This window comes from Oncorhynchus clarkii, chromosome 18, assembly GCF_045791955.1.
Source record: "Oncorhynchus clarkii lewisi isolate Uvic-CL-2024 chromosome 18, UVic_Ocla_1.0, whole genome shotgun sequence".
NCBI lineage: Eukaryota > Metazoa > Chordata > Actinopteri > Salmoniformes > Salmonidae > Oncorhynchus > Oncorhynchus clarkii.
Window position 1 is genome coordinate 18,464,896 of NC_092164.1, and position 22,338 is coordinate 18,487,233.

Sequence of the window (22,338 nt, forward strand, 5' to 3'; positions counted from 1 at the left end):
AACCATTTCTGTATGGACCTCGCTTTGTGCACATGGACATTGTCATGCTGAAACAGAAAAAGAGCCCCCCCCCAAACTGTTGCCACAGAATTGGAAGCACATAATTGTCTAGAATGTCATTGTATGCTCTAGCGTTAATATTTCCCTTCGCTAGAACTAAGGGGCTTAGCGCAAACCATGAAAAACACCCCAGACCGTTTTCCTCTTCCACCAAACTTTACAGTTGGCACTGCATTGGGGTAGGTAGCGTTCTTCTGGCATCCGCCAAACCCAGATTTGTCCATCGGACTGCCAGATGGTGAAGCGTGATTCATCACTTCAGAGAACGCGTTTCCACTGCTCCTGAGTCCAATGGAGGCAAGCTTTACACCGCTCCAGCCAACGCTTGGCATTGTGCATGGTGATCTTAGGCTTGTGTGTGGCTGCTCGGCCATGGAATTCCATTTCATGACGCTCCAGGCGAACAGTTCTTGTGCTGACGTTGCCCCCAGGGGCAGTTTGGAACACGGTAGTGAGTTTCGCAACTGAGGGCCGACAATTTTTATGCACTTCCGCACTCGGCGGTCCCGTTCTGTGAGATTGTGTGGTCTACCACTTTGCGGCTTGAGCTGTTTTGCCTTGACATTTCCACTTCACAATAACAGCACTTACACTTGACCGGGGGAGCTCTAGCAGGGCAGAAATTTTACAAACTAACTTGTTGGAAAGGTGGCATCCTATGATGGTGCCATGTTGAAAGTCACCTGAGCTCTTCAATAAGGGCAGTAGAATAACAGTTTTTATCTATGGAGATTGCACGGATCTGTGCTTGATTATATATACCTGTCAGCAACTGGTGTGGCTGACATGGACAAATCCACTAATTTGAAAGTTTGTCCAGATACTTTTGTGTGTGTGTATGTGTATATATATATGTATGTGTGTGTATGTATGTGTGTTATTTATATATATATATATACAGTGCCTTGCGAAAGTATTCGGCCCCCTTGAACTTTGCGACCTTTTGCCACATTTCAGGCTTCAAACATAAAGATATAAAACTGTATTTTTTTTTTGTGAAGAATCAACAACAAGTGGGACACAATCATGAAGTGGAACGACATTTATTGGATATTTCAAACTTTTTTTAACAAATCAAAAACTGAAAAATTGGGCGTGCAAAATTATTCAGCCCCCTTAAGTTAATACTTTGTAGCGCTTCCTTTTGCTGCGATTACAGCTGTAAGTCGCTTGGGGTATGTCTCTATCAGTTTTGCACATCGAGAGACTGAAATGTTTTCCCATTCCTCCTTGCAAAACAGCTCGAGCTCAGTGAGGTTGGATGGAGAGCATTTGTGAACAGCAGTTTTCAGTTCTTTCCACAGATTCTCGATTGGATTCAGGTCTGGACTTTGACTTGGCCATTCTAACACCTGGATATGTTTCTTTTTGAACCATTCCATTGTAGATTTTGCTTTATGTTTTGGATCATTGTCTTGTTGGAAGACAAATCTCCGTCCCAGTCTCAGGTCTTTTGCAGACTCCATCAGGTTTTCTTCCAGAATGGTTCTTTATTTGGCTCCATCCATCTTCCCATCAATTTTTACCATCTTCCCTGTCCCTGCTGAAGAAAAGCAGGCCCAAACCATGATGCTGCCACCACCATGTTTGACAGTGGGGATGGTGTGTTCAGCTGTGTTGCTTTTACGCCAAACATAACATTTTGCATTGTTGCCAAAAAGTTCAATTTTGGTTTCATCTGACCAGAGCACCTTCTTCCACATGTTTGGTGTGTCTCCCAGGTGGCTTGTGGCAAACTTTAAACAACACTTTTTATGGATATCTTTAAGAAATGGCTTTCTTCTTGCCACTCTTCCATAAAGGCCAGATTTGTGCAATATACGACTGATTGTTGTCCTATGGACAGAGTCTCCCACCTCAGCTGTAGATCTCTGCAGTTCATCCAGAGTGATCATGGGCCTCTTGGCTGCATCTCTGATCAGTCTTCTCCTTGTATGAGCTGAAAGTTTAGAGGGACGGCCAGGTCTTGGTAGATTTGCAGTGGTCTGATACTCCTTCCATTTCAATATTATCGCTTGCACAGTGCTCCTTGGGATGTTTAAAGCTTGGGAAATCTTTTTGTATCCAAATCCGGCTTTAAACTTCTTCACAACAGTATCTCGGACCTGCCTGGTGTGTTCCTTGTTCTTCATGATGCTCTCTGCGCTTTTAACGGACCTCTGAGACTATCACAGTGCAGGTGCATTTATACGGAGACTTGATTACACACAGGTGGATTGTATTTATCATCATTAGTCATTTAGGTCAACATTGGATCATTCAGAGATCCTCACTGAACTTCTGGAGAGAGTTTGCTGCACTGAAAGTAAAGGGGCTGAATAATTTTGCACGCCCAATTTTTCAGTTTTTGATTTGTTAAAAAAGTTTGAAATATCCAATAAATGTCGTTCCACTTCATGATTGTGTCCCACTTGTTGTTGATTCTTCACAAAAAAATACAGTTTTATATCTTTATGTTTGAAGCCTGAAATGTGGCAAAAGGTCGCAAAGTTCAAGGGGGCCGAATACTTTCGCAAGGCACTGTATACAGCTCCAAAAAAATAAAGGGAACACTTAAACAACACAATGTAACTCCAAGTCAATCACACTTCTGTGAAATCAAACTGTCCACTTAGGAAGCAACACTGATTGACAATAAATGTCACATGCTGTTGTGCAAATGGAATAGACAACAGGTGGAAATTATAGGCAATTAGCAAGACACCCCCAATAAAAGAGCACATCTGGGACATCATGTCTCGCTCCATCCAACAACGCCACGTTGCACCACGGACTGTCCAGGAGTTGGCGGATGCTTTAGTCCAGGTCTGGGAGGAGATCCCTCAGGAGACCATCCGCCACCTCATCAGGAGCATGCCCAGGCGTTGTAGGGAGGTCACATGCACTACTGAGCCTCATTTTGACTTGTTTTAAGGACATTGCATCAAAGTTGGATCAGCCTGTAGTGTGGTTTTCCACTTTAATTTTGAGTGTGACTCCAAATCCAGACCTCCATGGGTTGATACATTTGATTTCCATTGATAATATTTGTGTGATTTTTTTTGTCAGCACATTCAACTATGTAAAGAGAAGTATTTAATAAGAATAATTAATTCATTCATTCAGATCTAGGATGTGTTATTTTAGTGTTCCCTTTACTTTTTTTGAGCAGTGTATATAATGTGTTTGTGTGTTTTTTTCCCCTACCTCCATCAGCTGCCTGACACCAATGCCAGGTCAGTGCAGTAACACTGTTAGTTAACTATCAGACAGATGAGTGAGCGTGTGGTCTGACTGAGGGGTGCTAGCTGGAACTGGAGGAGGAGGAGCAGCTGTCCTGGGCCCCAGACAGAGCCTGCATGGCCAGGCAGCTTCATTACAAAGCTGGTTTTGTCTCTGGCTCTCTTTGGGAACCACCACCAGACCCACTGAAAGGATGTGTTCATCAGTCGGGTCTCAAATGCTGAATAATCAACTAGCCCTGTTCCGGAAATACAACTTTCTATCTCTTTCTGTGAGGCTTTTCTTCTTCTTTGCAAAGTAGTTTTTCACCCATTCAAACCTCTCACAATAAGACAATCAAGCAGTCTATTTCGTCTTTTCTGAAGGCCCAAGCTAATTTCTTGCATTGAATTACAGTTTTGAAACGCTGACGTTTTTGGGGGGAACTACCTCATATATGTCACCTTCTGTTTTGTTATTTTTGTTTTCAAACTGTTTGCCTTGTGGGTATGTTTTTTTGACACTGTTCATCTCAGAACCAGACGCGACAGCCTGATTGATGCAGCTAGCCCAGATAACATACTGAATGACTGACCTTTTCATTTGGAGCTTTTGACAGACGCGGGTTGCAGGCACTCTAAGAACTGAAATGCCATATCACAGCCCTGTGCGGCACGATGTGGCTCTTCTGGATTCAAATGCCTGCAGCCAATCGCAGCAGCAGAGGCATGGTGGCAGTGATTGTTGTCTGGGGCTCATGCCAGGTTTAGATCTTACTGTTAAGCTCAGTGGTAGCTCTGGGGTTTAGATTGACTTGGCCAACCAGTTGAATGACCTTTTTGAAGTCTTATCTAACTGTCAATATGTGGGTGTGACAGTCCAGGGAAGGGTGACATCATTTTATATGCTTACTAGGGATGCAAATTTCGGTAAATATTGCTGTCGACTAACCCACCCTCATTAACCGGTCAACAAACATTACATTTTTTTCAACAGAAACTAGCCTGCTATGTATGCATACAAGGAAGGACATTTTTCATTTAAGAGCTTAATGGAAAGATGCAACAATAGCAAGCCTATCGTCTTACAGTCAAAAGGCTGTAGCCTATTATTGAACATGCAGTTCCTGTAATAAAGCAGCAATTAATTAAAATGTCATTTTGAAACTTTTGCCAAAATGCAATTTGCGGGTGAACAGTTGTAAACAGCTCGCCTAATGCGACCGCTTCCATATGTGACAGAGATGGAAAATCTCAGTTAGAAACTAACACGGAACCCAAACAGGCTGCGCGCGTGTGCCATTGTGCATACATTTATTTTGTCCCCCACACCAAATGTGGTAACGACACACAGGTTAACTTCTCTAGGGTAGGGGGCAGAATTTGGAATTTTGTATGAAAAGCATGCTCAAATTAAACAGCCTTCTACACAGGCCCAGAAGATAGGATATGTATATAATTGATAGATTTGGATAGAAAACACTCTAAAGTTTCCAAAACTGTTATCATGGTGTCTGAGTATAACAGAACTGATTTGGCAGGCGAAAACATGAGAGAAATCCATTCAGGAAGTAAGATTTATTTTGTTTTTGTAGTTTTCTATTCAATGCCATTACAGTATCAATTGACTTAGGACTCAAATTGCAGTTCCTATGCCTTCCACTAGATGTCAACAGTCTTTAGAAATTGTTTCAGCCTTGTATTCTGAAAAATGAGGGAGTAAGAGATGTCTGAATGAGTGGACCCTCCTGCCGTGTCACAGGGCTTTTTCATGCGCATGACCGAGAGTGCCTTTCTTGTTTACCTTTTATATTGACGACGTTATTGTCCGGTTGAAATATTATCGATTTATTTAGGCTAAAAACAACCTGACGATTGAATATAAGCATCGTTTTGACATGTTTCTATGAACTTTACGGATACAATTTTGATTTTTTTTCTGCCTGTTGTGACTGCGTTTGAGCCTGTGGATTCCTGAAGAAAACGCGCAAACAAAACAGAGGTTTTTGGATATAAAGACAGACTTTATCGAACAAAATTAACATTTATTGAATAAATTAATGTCTTCTGAGTGCAACCATATGAAGATCATCAAAGGTAAGTGATTAATTTTATCATTATTTCTGACTTGTAACTCTTCTACTTGGCTGGTTACTGTTTGTAATGATTTGTCTGCGGGGCTATATTCTCAAATAATCGTAAGGTATGCTTTCGATGTAAAGCATTTTTGAAATCTGACCCCGTGGTTGGATTCACAAGAAATTAATCTTTACAACTATTTTACATAGGTTTATCTTTTCTGAATTTTTATAATGAGTATTTCTTTATTTGAATTTGGCGCTCTGCAATCTCACTGGATGTTGGCCAGGTGGGATGCTAGCATCCCACATACCATAGATAGGTTAAATATCAAAACAGACTGAACTAATTATATTAATTTGGGGACAGGTCGAAAAGCATTAAATATTTATGGCAATTTAGCTAGCTAGCTTGCAATGGCTAGCTAATTTGTACTATTTAGCTAGCTTGCTGTTGCTAGCTAATTTGTCCTGGGATATAAACATTGAGTTGTTACTTTACCTGAAATGCACAAGGTCCTCTACTCCACCAATTATTCCACACACAAAACGGTCAACCGAATCGTTTCTAGTAATCTCCACTCCTTCCAGGCCTTTTCTTCTCTTGACTTTATATTGCGATTGGCAACTTTCATAAATTAGGTGCATTACCGCCACTGACCTATTTTCTTTCAGTCACCCATGTGGGTATAACTAATGAGGAGATGGCACGTGGGTACCTGCTTCTATAAACCAATGAGGAGATGGGAGAGGCAGGACTTGCAGCGCGATATGTGTCAGAAATAGAACTGACTTGTATTTTAGCCCGTGGCAACGCAGACGTTCGTTGGTGCGAGTAGTGTGGGTCAATAATTGAATAACAGATTTCTAAATGTATTTTGCAATGCTCACGCACATGACGTGAATGGTGTAGTCAGCCTGTAAGGGGGCTTTCACACCAAGTTGGTTTGGTGTGCTTTTTCCCCCCCCAATCTGGGGGGTATAACCCCTTAGACCGTTTACTTACTTAGTTCGGTTCGTTTGGACTGGTGTGAACTTTCACTGTACTAAACAATGCAGCATGGTTCTCTCTAAAAGGGTGATTTTGGTCTGATTCAATTTGTACGTTGGTGCGGTTCGCTGCAGGTGAGAGCGCAGTCCGGACCAAACGCAGAAAAAGAACCAGAGTCACGCATCATTGTTTTTTTGACATCGTAACTTGACATCTCTGAAACATTTATGTGAGTAGCAGCGCATTTATGAACACATCTGCTGCAGGTTAGGGGAGACGAGGGCTATACCGGGGATCTCGACTACTGAATATAGACTATTCAGGTAGCAGTTAGTGGCTATTCTCCCGCATGTTGTTGGAATACCAAATAAAAATTAACATGAAGATTTGGACACAAGTGACGCGTCAGGATACTCATAAATGGATTTAACGTGAGCATATTTGTCCTATAAACGTATGACTTGCATGGAGAAGTGGTTTTGTTGTTGGATTACTTTGAAGTAAGGTAACATATGCCTCATTATTTGAAGTTAAGTAAAACGTTTAGGTTTCAAACAATTATACTGCCTGACGCTCACGTTGCAAAGTGATTGGTGACGCATTGTTAGCCTGACTATAGCCTATGCCTTCCGAATGGCAAGCGAGCTTGAATTATGAGTTGAGATTGAGAAATAAAAATAGTAGCTCTTTTTTTTTTATAGTGGCCATCTCAAAAACATTCTAAAACCACACGTTACAGTCCAGTACCAGCTTTTTGAGGTGCTCTCGCGCTGTCTGACAGGTGATGGGCTATTCCGCTCCTCGAACTAGGATCTGTATGCTGTGCGCATGTGATAAAAAGATGCGTCTAACGAAAATACATACATGCCAATTTATTTCCACTAAATTATGCAAATTAAACCAATAGAATGATAAGCAAGACCAGTCCAAATGTCGTTTCGACAGAGGTTACCCAGTAACATCCCTAATTCTCACCTTGCACTGGAATGAAAGCTAGTAGATACCGTTTCTCACTTACATTTTTACTGGAGGACCCTTCTCAAAATTGTCAATGTGGTGGTGCTGCTGGCTGCTGTAATGTTACACTAAACATTTCAAAATGGCGGATCCTTTAGTTGTGGATGCAATAGCTTAGGCTATTTCCCCCAATCACATTGTTTTATACCAAATCGTACTGCCAGCGCCCCCCTCCTTCTGTCTCTCAATATTTCTTAATTAATTGCTTATGATAAACCCTGGTACTAGTCCCAATTGCACTAAAAGCATTGAAATAGGAGGGAGGCGAAATACATGCTTGGGGGTTATGGCTTGCTGCAGCACTACAATCTCCCTGAACGGCATTGACATAGTGTTTGTGGGAACTCAGTCCTCTTCTCAATACCCACAAAGTGGCAGTGGTTCTTCCTCCCCAGCCAACCCCATCTTCAGCAGCCGGTGTCTTCATGGTGCTCCCCTAGCCACTGAACTATTGGCCGTTGTCTCATTAAGGAGAAAGTCATCAATATCCATGCTGGTCTCCGATGTGCACAGCTTTGTATGGTTGATCCGGACTATATGTAGTGGTCCTACATCTCAATACAGTTAGTTGTTGAATTTGCAGTGTCTTCATATTACCACCATCATTTACATTATTTTTTGTTGCCTACTACTACACAGGCCATGACCTCCTAGTCCCATTGTGGTGGTAGGCTGAAGTTGTATGTTATTTCTATACCCCTGAAAAGCCTCTTCCTGCACTGACTGACTCCACAATGGGATTCTCAGATCAGTCTGATCTCTTCTTTGGCCCCAGACCAGCTGGCACTGAGAGATGGGATGGAGAGCCCTCCGGTGTGTCTGAGAAGAGAAAATGATAGCGATAAAAACAAAACCTGAAGAATTCATTAAGTTCTTCCTTTGGTGCCTGGTATGTGGGGGAGGATTCCCTCTACTGGGCTGTACAGAATGGCCATATATAGACCTAGTTAGCCAGCCACTCTGTCAGTCAGGCCTGCAGGGCTGGTGGTGCCCTAGCGCTCTTAATCCCTATGATGTGCCAACCTCTCTTAAACATCATGCCTCTTTCTCTTCCCTCACCACCCACCGGCTTCTACTCTGCAGTCCATGTCAGCCGAATCTACAGGGATGCTGGGGGAATATACCCACAGTCCCGTGGTGCTGGCAGCTCCTGTGACCTCACTCTTTTGCACTCCATTGCTTTCCTTCCCCCTCTCTCCCTTCTCTTGCCCCCTTCCCTCATTTTACCTGTGTGTAAACCATTTTTACTTCTCCTGCTTGCTCATAACCTCAAATCATCCCCCTACCCTCTCTCCCCCACTCTTTCGCTCTCTCGCCCATGTCCGCTTTGCCAGGGGAAGGACTTGGCAGGTTTGTGTGGACCCAGGGTGAGAGGTCTGCTGCAGCTTTAAATAGCTTGGCCCAGTTCTGTTATTTGTAAGGTGCACATTGAGGGTCACTGGTTCCAACACTCTGTTTGACACAGTGCCATGTCTCTGTGATAGAGGCCACATGTAACACCCCCCCCCCCCCCCCCCCCCCCCCCTTGCAGGTACAGAGGAAAGGTCATAGGTCATGAGCAACATCGAACCCTCTGTGGCAGTAACGCTGAAAAGGAACCATACTGGGCTAGCTTCCATATTGTATTTGGGCTATTGCCTTTATATTGGCTTTGCTTTCACATTTCATCTGTCCTAAAATGGCATCAGAAACTTGTAGTTGGGATTTCAATTTCCTCACTTTAAGCTGTCTTTAATATTGGAGACATAAGGATGAAGATAATTTAACGGCGCTTCATTTTTCCTTGAATGAAAGGCAAACTTCCCAGGATCTAAACCCATGACATCACCGTAGAGCAAGGTTTCTAAACTCAGTCCTGAGCTAAACAAAGGAGAACTGCCAGTGACGGATGATGCAACACAGACGCAAGCACACCTGTCTGCCTCCTAATCGTCTAGACATCCCCAGTCTCTGCCCCTCCCTGTCTTTTCCTCCTCCTCTTCCCCATCTCTCCTCTCTGTACCACTTAGCCATCTACCCAGGCTGCCATGTGGGTAGTGGAGGGGGTAGACCAGGCAGGGTGTGGTGGTGCAGTCTGTCCGTATGGAGGTGGGTATCCTCCAACTAATGCTGAGTGATTTTAGTCCTTTTTGAGAGTTTTTGGTTCGATTCTTTACAAATAATCACTGTTTTCGGTATATTTTTGGGGTGGACGTTAAATGCACTTTGCATTATGTGGGTTGTTATGTGGGTTGAATGATGTAACACAGAATAAAACAATTAATACAATTTCATGACGTTTTATTTGATGACTATTTAATTCCAAGTCATCTCATCTCTGTAGAGCTGCAGCCTACGCTGTCTGACAAAATCACTATTTCAGTAGTTCATCAAAGCAAAGAAGGCATTCTTTTATGACTGCTGAATATCAGCTCTCTTTTAGATCATGTATTTTCAGATCGAGATTCTTCTCTCCATCTCAGTTCCTATAAAGACCGGACTAGTAAGAGCGCAATGGATTATGGTTATTGTAGTTAATTAATACATTTTCTCCCTTAAACTAGAGTCAAAAGTTTTGGCAAGCCTACTCATTTAAGGATTTTTCTTTATTGTACTATTTTCTACATTGTAGAATAATAAAGACATCAAAACTATGAAATAACACCTGGAATCATGTAGTAACCAAAAAAGTGTTAAACAAATCAAAATATATTTGAGATTCTTTTAAAGTAGTCACCCTTTGCCTTGATGACTGCTTTGCACTACCTTGGCATTCTCTCAACCAATTTCATGAGGTAGTCACCTGGAAGGCTTTTACAACAGTCTTGAAGGAGTTCCCACATGCTGAGCACTTGTTGGCTGCTTTTCCTTCACTCTGCTGTCAACTCATCCCAAACCATCTCAATTGGTTGAGGTCGGGTGATTGTGGAGGCCAGGTCATCTGATGCAGCACTCCGTCACACTCCTTCTTGGTCAAATAGCCCTTACACAGCTTGGAGGTGTGTGTTGGGTCATTATCCTGTTGGAAAAACAAATGAGAGTCCCGCTAAGCGCCGACCAAATGGGATGGCAGAATGCTGTGGTAGCCATGCTGGTTAAGTGTGCCTTGAATTCTAAATAAATCGCTGACCGAGTCACCAGCAAAGCACCACCACACCACCACCACCACTCTTCATGGTGGGAAACACGCATGCGGAGATCATCCGTTCACCTACTCTGTGTCTCACATAGACACAGAGGACAGAAGGACAGATATCCTCCGGTCGAATGTCCACTGCTCATGTTTCTTGGCCCAAGCAAGTCTCTACTTCTTATTGGTGTCCTTTTAGTAGTGGTTTCTTTGAAGCAATTCAACCATGAAGGTCTGATTCACACAGTCTCCTCTGAACAATTGAGGTTGATCTGTCTGTTACTTGAACTCTGTGAAGCATTTATTTGGGCTGCAATCTGAGGTGCAGATAATTGCTTATTTGGTAACTGTAACAAACTTATCCTCTGCAGCAGAGGTAACACTGAGTCTTCCTTTCCTGTGCCGGTCCTCATGAGCCAGTTTCATCATCGAGCTTGATGATTTTTGCGACTGCGGTTGAAGAAATTGTGAAAGTTCACATTTTTTCAGTTCGACTCACCTTCATGTCTTCAAAAATTTGCTCTGGCTATCTACTCTGATTTCAGAGCACTCCTCTGTGTGAGAGCGCAGAATAACTGATGAATTTAAGAACGCCTAACGCCTGTTTTAATTTTGCCGTTGGCAAAAAAGCGTAAATTGTTGCCAGCAGCACAGTTTTTTATTTTTTTTAAATGTATTTTTAAATTTTTATTTCACCTTTATTTAACCAGGTAGGCTAGTTGAGAACAAGTTCTCATTTGCAACTGCGACCTGGCCAAGATAAAGCATTGCAGTCACCAACGCTCTGGATGACAAAAAAACTGCCTAACTAGCTCTGTTAGGGTGAGTAAAATGGTCAGTGAACGGTTCTCTCATGTTAGCCAGTTAGCTTGAGTGCTTGACTGTTGTTAGGACAGAACGCTCAGATCAATCCATGGAGAGATGGGTGGGGCTAAAGCTTAAGAGGGTGTGAACAATGCTGAATGGGTGTAGACAAAGCTCTCCAGCAGGTACCAAAACATTCAAAGGTAATTTTCTCAAAAGTGAAGTTACAAGTTTCAAAGCAGAATTTCTTTCCCATTGTTCCTCAAATGCAGTGTATGATATACCGCTGTGTATCTCTGTGCCTCTGCTTATGTCCAATGTAAAAAAAAAAAAAACACCACAATTTCGAATGTTGCTACATAACACGGAATCAAGGCGGTCAGTCACATACGGACTTGATCTTTTACCAAAACAGGGCTGTCTTCTGCATACCAACCCTACCTTGTCACAACACAACTGATTGGCTCAAATGCATTTAAGAAGGAAAGAAATTCCAGAACAAGGCAAACCTGTTAATTGAAATGTATTCCAGCTGACTACCTATGAAGCTGGTTAAGTGAATGCCAAGAGAGTGCAACGCTGTCAAGGCAAAGGGTGGCTACTTTGAAAAATGTAAAAAATATATTTTGATTTGTTTAACACTTTTTTTTGGTTACTACATGATTCCATATGTGTTATTTCATAGTTTTGATGTCTTCACTATTATTATACAATGTAGAACATAGTACAAATAAAGAAAACCCCTTGAAATAATAGTAGGTGTGTCCAAACTTTTGACTGGTACTGTATGTAGAACATTTCCCCCCTACTACATCGCACATTCAGGCTAGATCTGATTTATCTCCAGAGAAACTGCATTGAGCTCAAAAAAATGAATGACTGGAACTGTTATAATTAAACTGACGTCGGTCAATTAATTGTTTAAAAAGCGGGAAAAAATCATTGTAATTTTGGTTATTCGCTCTGCACTAACCTCCCAGGACAAACTGTGTATTGCTGGGAGGACTCCGCACATTAAAGGCTGGCTGGCCAACCCAGGAGGAGGAGTGAAGCGGCAAGGATGATGCTGGCCTTGGGTCCATTTTTTTTTCTCTCCTGTTACATCCACTAGGCCCTTTGGTGTACCCAGATCCTCCCAGTCCGCTAATAGTTTTTCGGTCAGATCTGCTTAACCCCAAAGTGGTACGGGCGAGGGACCAAAATGGAACCAGTATGAAGACAAGTTAGAGATCCTTTTGAACATTCATTCTCCTATAAACAGATCTATGTAGGTGTGTGTGTAGCTTTGGAAACATGTCTCTGAGGGGCTCCAAGCAGCGGTGTTGAGCTCCAGTACACAGGCCTGTTAATGTGCGCTATGCAGCAGGAAGCTAACCGGGCCTGCTCAGTTAAATGGTGCTAGCTGTGGTTTAACCGCTATTTATAGCCTAGCCTTCCACAGTTGGTGGAGGCACAATTGTAGGTTAGTATGCTGGGAATGGGAGTGGAGGGCCATAGGCAGTAGGCATGTCTCAGTGGGTTAACCCCATGGTGTCTGCACAGACTGTAGTCTAGCTCCTATTACCTTCTCGGGTACAAAAATGATCACAGATCGCCCCTTTAATATCTGATCTAGCAAGGTAGTATTGGTATTTGGTACTAATGCTGGAAACCTTAGCTTCAATTCCATTTGAGTGCACAGACCAGTGATGGACAGCCATTGAAGCCAATCCCTCTGGGATCAATCAGCTGATCTGGTGTTGAACGTGTCATCCACTCTGTGACAGGGCCACGGTCTCACCCTGTTTCTTCAGAGGCCCTGTCTAGACTTGACAGTTCATGCAGCTTTAGTGTTCTGATTATGGAATTCTGAATGCGTCATGAATCTACACCTACATTTTTAAATGTCTACCGTGTCCAGATTCCCTATATTCAAATGTCAGAATGTATTTTTATAAACTGTGGGATAAGCAAAATATGATAACACAACAACTGATGGCAGTAGCTAACTACTGTAGCTAACTAGCCAGATAACCTGTTTTAGCTAACGAGCAACACTAAAGGAATTGCAAATGGATTAGCGTATCTGTAGGGACAGACTACTGTCCGTCTGGTCATGTGACTACTAGGTGCGTCTGGTCATGTCTACACTTACATGCGACTTCTGCTATCAGAATACAAGGAAGGCATTGAAAAGATGGTCTAGACGCACAAAAGTTGCTTTGTGGTCTGATTGTGTTCCGATCTGTCTCGGCTACCTCAGTCAGGACGCATTCAGGCTACAGAAAGTGCATACAGTGGGTGACGTCATCAGTTCTCCTCGCAAAAATCTTGTGTTTTGGGACTGAGGCACCTTTTCATTATAATGGTGGAGGAAATACATTCCTAGCATGTGAGGACCAGTTTCCTGGCCTCATACAAGCCACCTAGCTAATATTTAGAAAAACTATTTTTGTTGTTGTTTGGATACAGTTAGCCTGATCTGTCCATGTGCTCACACTTTGTGTGTGTGTGTGTGTGTGTCTTCCCTACACACACAGTCTGCTGCAGCTCTTTGTCTCTTCTCCCCCCTGCTCTGGCCCTTGCTCTAATGGCTGTCACAAGACCCACACAGCCCCTGGGCCGTCCACACCACTGCCTGAACACAACTCTGCTTTGTCTGTGTGTAAGTGTGCGTGAGGAGCGACCCGCTGGGCCACCTCATTATCATACAGGGGCGAGACACAAAAGCCCCTCGCGAACGAGACGGCCTTCCCACCCGGGGCTGTAGCCCAGTCTGAGCTTCAACAGACTTTCCTTTCGGTGTCAGGTTTCTCACGTAGCACCTCGTCGGTTCAATCCGCAGACAAGCAGGTGAAGTAGACCACACTTTGAGTTTATTGAACGCAACTCAGTTTTTATGGCTGATACTCTATTAGGAATTTAGAGTCGCCTCTTCGATTGAGACCACAGCCCTTTCTCTCCAAGTGCTGAAGGAAAACGTGTTCTCTGTTGGCGTGTTTCTTCAGAGGCTGTAGCAGCTGCACTGTGATCAATAGCAGCTGCATTATTGACTGGTCTCTCCTCTCACAGCCCGCTCAGCTTCGGCTGGCTTCTCTACTGGCCTGAAGTGGCTGGCTCAACTCCTTCAGTCTCTCGCTGACTCTGTCACGTGTGGGTCTATATCCGATCGGAGAATGCACAGACATCTATCTACATGCTGTACCATGGAGTAAACCACGACCTCTCCCCCCATCTCTTTCCGCCTTTGTCTGTTCTGTTCCCCCCCCATCCATAGTGTGTTCTGGTGGTTGTAAGAGGTAGGGTCAGCAGTGGGTCAGTTGGCTGGTATGTGTAGTAGATACAGTACAGACAGGGTCTGTTAGTGAGGTAGGGTCAGCAGTGGGTCAGTTGGCTGGTATGTGTAGTAGATACAGTACAGACAGGGTCTGTTAGTGAGGTAGGGTCAGCAGTGGGTCAGTTGGCTGGTATGTGTAGTAGATACAGTACAGACAGGGTCTGTTAGTGTGGTAGGGTCAGCAGTGGGTCAGTTGGCTGGTATGTGTAGTAGATACAGTATAGTACAGACTGTCTGGGCCGTCTCGTGCTGCTGCTCACTAGACCATCTCTCTCTTGCCACTGCTCGTCTGGTTTGTGTTGAGGCAACAATATACGTTCCTACTCTGTGTGTTTTATACTTTCTGTGTGTGTGTGTGAGGTGTAGCCTAGCCTATACATTGCCTGCCCTAAGGTGGATTAGCTCGTCACCCAATGCCTGTACCCCCCCTCATACTCTCCCCCTCTACCCACCCCCTCTCTCCCTGCTCAAATGTCACCTTACATCTTCATCTGACCCCTCCCCCTGGTGCTATTAGCCCCCCATTACCAGCCAGCTCACCTCCCCTTTCACTGCCTCTGATGTGCTTGGCCAACCTTTATGGCAGCTAGGCTATATGCTTTAGCAGTGTGTGGCATGGATGGATGGCAGTAACAACATGGACGGATGACCGTCCATTAGCTCACAACAAACTGGTTTGCTCTATTTTACTACCGTGTAGGATGACGTAAAGTGATTTCAGCGTTCTGTCATTCCTCTGGGAAGCTCCGCCTCTAGTGGGAGATGGCCTACGTGTTGCCAGAGGATAGTTGACTTGAGAAGGATTACAAGGAAGGAATGGGACCCCGTGGGATTTTCTTCTGGTTTTACTGGATGAATGTAGAAGAACAGAGGAGAGGGTTTCAGTGGTCTGTAGAGAGACTGTGTTGAATGGCCTACTAGCTAAATAGTGTGTCAGTGTGATCTTGTCTCCCTCTGGTTGTAGTCTAAGAAGCGGGGAGGTTGTCTGTCCGCCTGCTGAGCTCCAGTCTTTAGAGTTGGAGAGATGCCAGCACATCTGGCCGTGGTTAGGGGCTTTATGAAGTGTCTGGAGCTGCCTGCTCAGTGATAACCCCCTGCTTCAGGTTACCTCTCCAGGGCCACCGTATCAGACCAGGGGCCCACTAAAGACCCCGGAGTCAGTCAGCTCCTTCCCTGGCTGCTGTGTCCAGACAAGGCCCCTGTAGCTCAGCTCCAGCAGGTTGGGATTGGAGGATGGGGCTTGAGTTGAGGTGACTGTGTTGTGTGATAGTGGAGGGGAGTTTAGGACTGATATGAGAGAGGGGACTGGCTGGAGCAATGTGGGTCCTCCTGAAGCCTTATCTCACACCGATTGGTTGATCGATCATCCTCCTCTTCCTGTCTATAGCCTGCATTCCTTCCTGCTTTATTTTCTAGTCCACCCCGCCCCATTACCTGAATCTCAGACATGAGAAATCAGTGGTCACAAAAATACATTCACGTCACGAGTAGTGAATTGGCCTACATATCCAACAATGTTACGGTGATTCCTCTTCATTTTCTGGATAAAACCCACATTTTCTTCCAAAGATTGTCACCCAAGCATCATGCTTAAGGACTGCGTTCTCTGGGCTCGCGGGGGCGGGGGGGCCCGCAGAGGGTGAAAACTGAACCTCTCCAATGCACCTGTGACCTTTCACCTCGACCAAAGGCTTGCCTGACTCGAGTTATAAGTAATGTCACTGATGTTTTTATAGACAGTGGCCCCGGGATCAAAGTTGAGAGGATTATAAGTCCAGAGAGTAAAGGCATGGAGGCTTTATTCTCATCCGTAGTTGGAGAGAATAAGCTGCTTGGTTTTTGTCTCATCCGTAGCTGGAGAGAATAAGCTGCTTGGCTTTTGTCTCATCCGTAGCTGGAGAGAATAAGCTGCTTGGTTTTTGTCTCATCCGTAGCTGGAGAGAATAAGTTGCTTGGTTTTTGTCTCATCCGTAGCTGGAGAGAATAAGCTGCTTGGTTTTTGTCTCATCCGTAGCTGGAGAGAATAAGCTGCTTGGTTTTTGTCTCATCCGTAGCTGGAGAGAATAAGCTGCTTGGCTTTTGTCTCATCCGTAGCTGGAGAGAATAAGCTACTTGGTTTTTGTCTCATCCGTAGCTGGAGAGAATAAGCTGCTTGGTTTTTGTCTCATCCGTAGCTGGAGAGAATAAGCTGCTTGGTTTTTGTCTCATCCGTAGCTGGAGAGAATAAGTTGCTCGGCTTTTGTAATTAACCATGCGTTTTTTTTTTCAATTGACTGTGGATCATAATAGGCGACGGTCCAGAGATGGTCGTCAAGTGTGTGTTTCTTGTTCAGATACACAGCTGCTTCTATCATCAAAAACAACACTGCTGTGACCATTATCATACACACTGCAGTCCCACAGCAGTGGAAATCCCCATTTTTTGGTTTTATCCGGATAATTATTAGCAGCTTTTATCTGTTTTGAGGGGTTTGCGACTGAGGGGAGGGTAAGAGACTATTTCTGTCTCTGTTTATGTAAGTAGTGACTGGTGCTGAGAGAGGACTGTGGGAATGTTTGTTCAGCACAGAGATTGTAGCCCCAGTCCATGTCTGTCTGTTTGGATGCTAGTGATTGTTCTGTATCTATGCTAGGCTTAACCAGCCACATGACGGTACACAGTGGACTGAATCGAAGTGATGGTTGTCTATGGAAAGAACTCTGACGGTTGGTCACCTGTAGATTATAGGTCACTATGTACATGGCTAAGATGGGGTTTACTGTAAGAAGGCATGTTTAGCAAGTTCAGGTGGCGCGTACACACACACACACACACACTTATTAACCCTAACCCAGCTGATCAGTGTATTACTGTTACCCTCGGTCAACCTCGTGATGACTAACCTGCTATCTTCTCCTTTTCTCTTTGTCTCTACAGGGGAGACATGTCAAAACTGGACAGCTGGCCGCCATCAAGGTCATGGACGTCACAGAGGTAAAGAAGTTCAGACGAACTGTAACCCCTCCCCCCACCGTGTGTGTGTGTGTGTGTGTGTGTATTGTTCAAGGAGGATGTTACATGGCCGGGTCTATTGGTGAAACAATGTAGTCCTGAGCTGAGATGACCTTTCACATTTCAAAACAAAACAAACTGCCCGCTCTGCCTGTTTTATTTGTCAACCAGGTCTCTCAGATCAGCTGACCATTGTCTTATTTGGGCCTCCGATTAAAGGATAATTGGCCTCGCGTCAGGTGGTTTTGCAGGGTTATTACATTGAGATTGAGACACAGAGCTTTAACCAGGGTTGTTGAAAGTGTCTTAGCCTATTCAAAAATGTAATTAATATAAATGTTTGTTTCTGTGAGGAAGTAAATATTTTGAAAATGCTGACTTCAATTGGGGAAGTACAAGCTCTTGATGTATTTTAGCCTTCTCTCTCTCTCTCTCTATATGTATGTATGTATGTATGTATGTATGTATGTATATGTATGTATGTGTGTGTGTATATACACGTACGTATGTATGTATACATATATGTACACACACACACACACACAATATATACAAAAGTATGTGGATTCGGCTATTTCAGTGTTTAAAATTGAGCACACAGCCATTCAATCTCCATAGACAAAGACTGGCAGTAGAATGGCCTTATTGAAGTGCTCAGTGACATTCAACCGTCATAGGATGCCATCTTTCAAAACAAGTTAGTTTGTCAAACGTCTGCCCTGCTAGAGCTGTCCCGGTCAACTGTTAGTGCTGTTATTGTGAAGTGGAAACGTCTAGGAGCAACAACGGCTCAGCCGCAAAGCAGTAGGGCACACAAGCTGACGGAATGGGAGTGCCGAAGCAGGTACAAATCGCCTGTCTTCGGTTGCCTGTCTTCGGTTGCCTGTCTTCGGTTGCAACAACTGAGTTCCAAACTGCCTCTGGAAGCAACGTCATCACGAGCTGTTTGTTGGGTGCTTCATGAAATGGGTTTCCATGCCCGATCAGCCACACACAAGCCTAAGATCACCATGCACAATGCCAAGCGTTGGCTGGAGTGGTGTAAAGCTTGCCTCCATTGGACTCTGGAGCAGTGGAAATGCGTTCTCTGAAGTGATGAATCACGCTTCACCATCTGGCAGTCCAACAGATGAATCTGGGTTTGGTGGATGCCAGGAGAATGCTACCTGCTTCAATGTGTAGTGCTAACTGTAAAGTTTGGTGGAGGAGGAATAATGGACTGGGGCTGATTTTTCATGGTTTGAACTGGCCCTTTTAGTGCCAGTGAAGGGAAATCTTAACGCTACAGCATTCAATGACATTCTTGACGATTCTGTGTTTCTCACTTTGTGGCAACAGTTTGGGGGAAGGACCTTTCCTGTTTCAGCATGACAATGCCCCCCGTGCACAAAGCGAGGTCCATACAGATATTGTTTGACGAGATCGGTGTGGAAGAACTTGACTGGCCTGCACAGAGCCCTGACCTCAACCCCATCAAACACCTTTGGGATGAATTGGAACGGCCACTGAGTCAAGCCTAATCGCCCAAAATCTGTGCTCGACATCATTAATGCTCTTGTGGCTGAATTGAAGCCAAGTCCCTGCAGCAATGTTCCAACATCTAGTAGAAAGCCTTCCCAGAAGAGTGGAGTCTGTTATAGCAGCAAAGGGGGGACCAACTCCATATTAATGCCAATGATTTTGGAATGAGGTGTTCAACGTGCATGTAGTGTAGTGGTCTTGTAGTGTAGTTAGCCAACTCCTCATTTAGAATGTGCTAGTCTACATGGAAATTATTTGAGGTCCTGTCTACATTTCAGGAAGAACTTTGACTTCTCCGTAATCAGCCGCTCGTAAATCTCAGTATAATAAGCAGAGCTCATTACAGCTAAAGCCAGCGGGATGTTTTATGGCTAAAATACGTCATTTTGAGGCAGGCAGGCAGGAGGGCAGCCCTTTGCTCTCTCTGTGGCATTCTGCTTTTATCTACTGAAATAGGACCTCCCAGTGAATATGGAACTAGCTGGGCCACACACACACATACACACACATATATATATATATATACACACACACACACCCTAATGAGAACCCCCACCCCATCCCAAGGGACCTGTGGTTAGTTTTATGATATAGCCGTTGCAGTATAGCCCTTCCATGTGGCCCATGTTGTTTAACATAACGTTAACTCTTAAACATTGCCTAAGTAAAATTCTCAATTCCGTTGCATGCCAATGTGGTCATTCTGGTTCTAGACCAGTTTCTCTGTTCTTATGCCCTGACTTGCCCCCTGTCTGCCACTCCCTGCTGACTGTCATGAGTAAGGCTCTGATGTGTTGCCTAACTGTTTCCTGCAATGGGTGTCATAGGGCATGTCTCACCTGGTTTCCACTAGTTACCCCAGCCACAAAGCCAAAAAGGTTTATCGCTATAATTGACCAAAACAAAAATGAGTTTTTTTTTGTCTTAATTTAAGGTTAGGCATAAAGTTAGCATTGTTGATAAGGTTAGCCTTAATATAAAATAAAAATTAAGAAGATAAATTGTAGAAATAGGTGGGGTTTATTACTTTGTCTGTGGTAACGAGTGACGACCGACTCCACCCAGCTGTTACGTGGTCATACACCTGCCCTGAAATAGCCTCTAGTCTAAGATATGTTGGATAGATGTAGTAATTCACCTCTATAGGCAGGTTACGTACACACACACACAGAAGTACAGTCATATGAGTATGAATGACTCTGTAGCTTCACCCGGCCAGGTAGAAGAGCACTTGTTATCTCAACAGCAGCTCACTGTTGTCCTAGCAAACTGTTACTGTTGCCGGGAGAGGGAGAGGTGGGCATGGCAGTCCTGGGCAGCACTGTTAGCCAGCTCCGTGCTCTGCTCTCCCACGTGTACCTACGTGCATCTTTAAACGCACCACCGCCATCACAGTAACTGTGCATCGCTATGCACCAATGTCCCCATCGTCCAGACTCCTCCTTTCCACCAGGGCTTTCTGTAAGGCAAGGGGTTTAACACTCGCTGTGTGTCAATTGGTGTCACTGTTAATCATTGTTTAAGTTGTTGCAACAGAAGAGATTAAGCTACTGGCGGGGTGACCTTTTGCTGTCTTCCTCGCCGTTTTCATGTGAGGTGGGGGAGGGAGGCTGTTTTTGTGTGGCTGTTTAGGTCTTGGATGTGTACAACCCCATTTTGATTTGTGTGTGTGTCGGTTATGGATATGGGGATAGCACATTGACATTATATTCTACTGCTGAAAAGCCTTGATTTAAAAAAATAAATAATTCTCTCTCCTGTAATTGGAAATAAATGTGTAGGCAGGGCTCTAATGGAGTTCCAGCTGAGGGGATTTGATGTATACATGTACAGTCGTATTAGAGATGTGACAAATGAAAAGTCTTTATAAATGTACAAAACATTTTTTTTTAAATAAATTCACAATGCTGCTGCGCTATTGCCAGCAACAGTTTGGGTCTCACGGTGCGTCCCTTTCCAGGTGGTTAAGCATTGCACCTGTACCCCAATTCCACCTCACAAAGTTTGCATTTCCTTCTCATTTAACTTCTCAAAGTATTGCCATACAGAGCGTAGCTGCTGTCGCTTGCCTTTCTGTCTTTTCCCATCCGTTAACTACGATGGCATAATGTTGGAGAGTCGACTCCCATGTGACTCCTAAGATTTAAGTCTTTTTTAGAACGGAGGAGACTGTTAAGTTGCCGTAATTCTGTGAAGACAAAACACTCGCATATTTCATAGTGAGGGATGGCGAGAGAAGAGCGGTGCACAGTATAGGCAGGTCGGCCACCAGGCAGACGGTCAGAACCGTGCACTGGGCCGATCTATCGGCAATCTAAAGCTGTGTCTCACAATGGAATGCCGTACACGCTCGCATCATTAGCGAAGGGAAAGAGCAGGCGAGGGCAGGCAGAACCGTGCTCATATGTCTTGGTCATCTGTCTCTCGCAATGTCTCGTCTTCCTGGATTCACACATTCACCAAAGTAGCCTAAAGTTTTCCTCTTCGTCTCTGGTTTTTATTTAAATGACACAACTTTCCCCAGGCCTTTGACAGCCTGGTTACTCTGCAACACAGAACATGATATGTAACTGCACTGTGATTTTAATTTTGTGGAAAGAAAACCGTTTCTGTTTGGGATTTTTCGCAATGTTAAGGATCTCAATTTAGTTGAAATGTTCACACCCCTGAGTCGTGTGGAGAGATGGTTTACAGATAGGATAATGGATTCTGTCTGCCATGGACCACACACACACAATGAGATACACACATCATTAATTCCCAAACAAAGAAGTCGTTAGGGCAGTGTGGGTACTGCGTAGCCGACATGTCACATTGCTTAGGGGCCGTCGATGAATGAGGGTTTAATTCCCCCCTACAAAGGCACTTACCAACCCCCGCCAGACTTGGCCTTTGTGGAATGTGGGAAATGATTGACTATTATCCATCTGTAACCGTCCACACACACGATAGTTGTTTTCCTAAGACGTCGTCCTCCCCCGGCCTTCTCTCTTTATCTAATGACTAATGGTGTCTTGTGTCTGTAGGACGAGGAGGAGGAAATCAAACTGGAGATCAATATGCTCAAGAAGTACTCCCATCACAGGAACATTGCCACATACTATGGTGCTTTTATCAAGAAGAGTCCCCCGGGGCATGATGACCAACTGTGGGTGAGTGTCTAGCAGGAGTGTTTCCCATTGGCTGAATACTCAGAACTGCTATATCTACAGCAGCATAAGTCAGAGCAATATCCCAAAGTCTTTTACTG

General features: G+C 44.2%; 1 protein-coding gene across 8 annotated transcripts in view; it reads left to right on the top strand.

Moving 5' to 3' along the window:
- Positions 1–22,338, top strand: part of LOC139373143 (mitogen-activated protein kinase kinase kinase kinase 4-like) — a 49,440-nt gene that overhangs the window by 3,001 nt on the left and 24,101 nt on the right. For all 8 annotated transcript variants that reach the window (XM_071113288.1, XM_071113285.1, XM_071113284.1 and 5 more), the window contains exons 3-4: positions 17,493–17,549; positions 22,115–22,240. In XM_071113288.1, the coding sequence (XP_070969389.1) occupies positions 17,493–17,549; positions 22,115–22,240 (183 nt within the window). The remainder of the gene's footprint in view (positions 1–17,492; positions 17,550–22,114; positions 22,241–22,338) is intronic.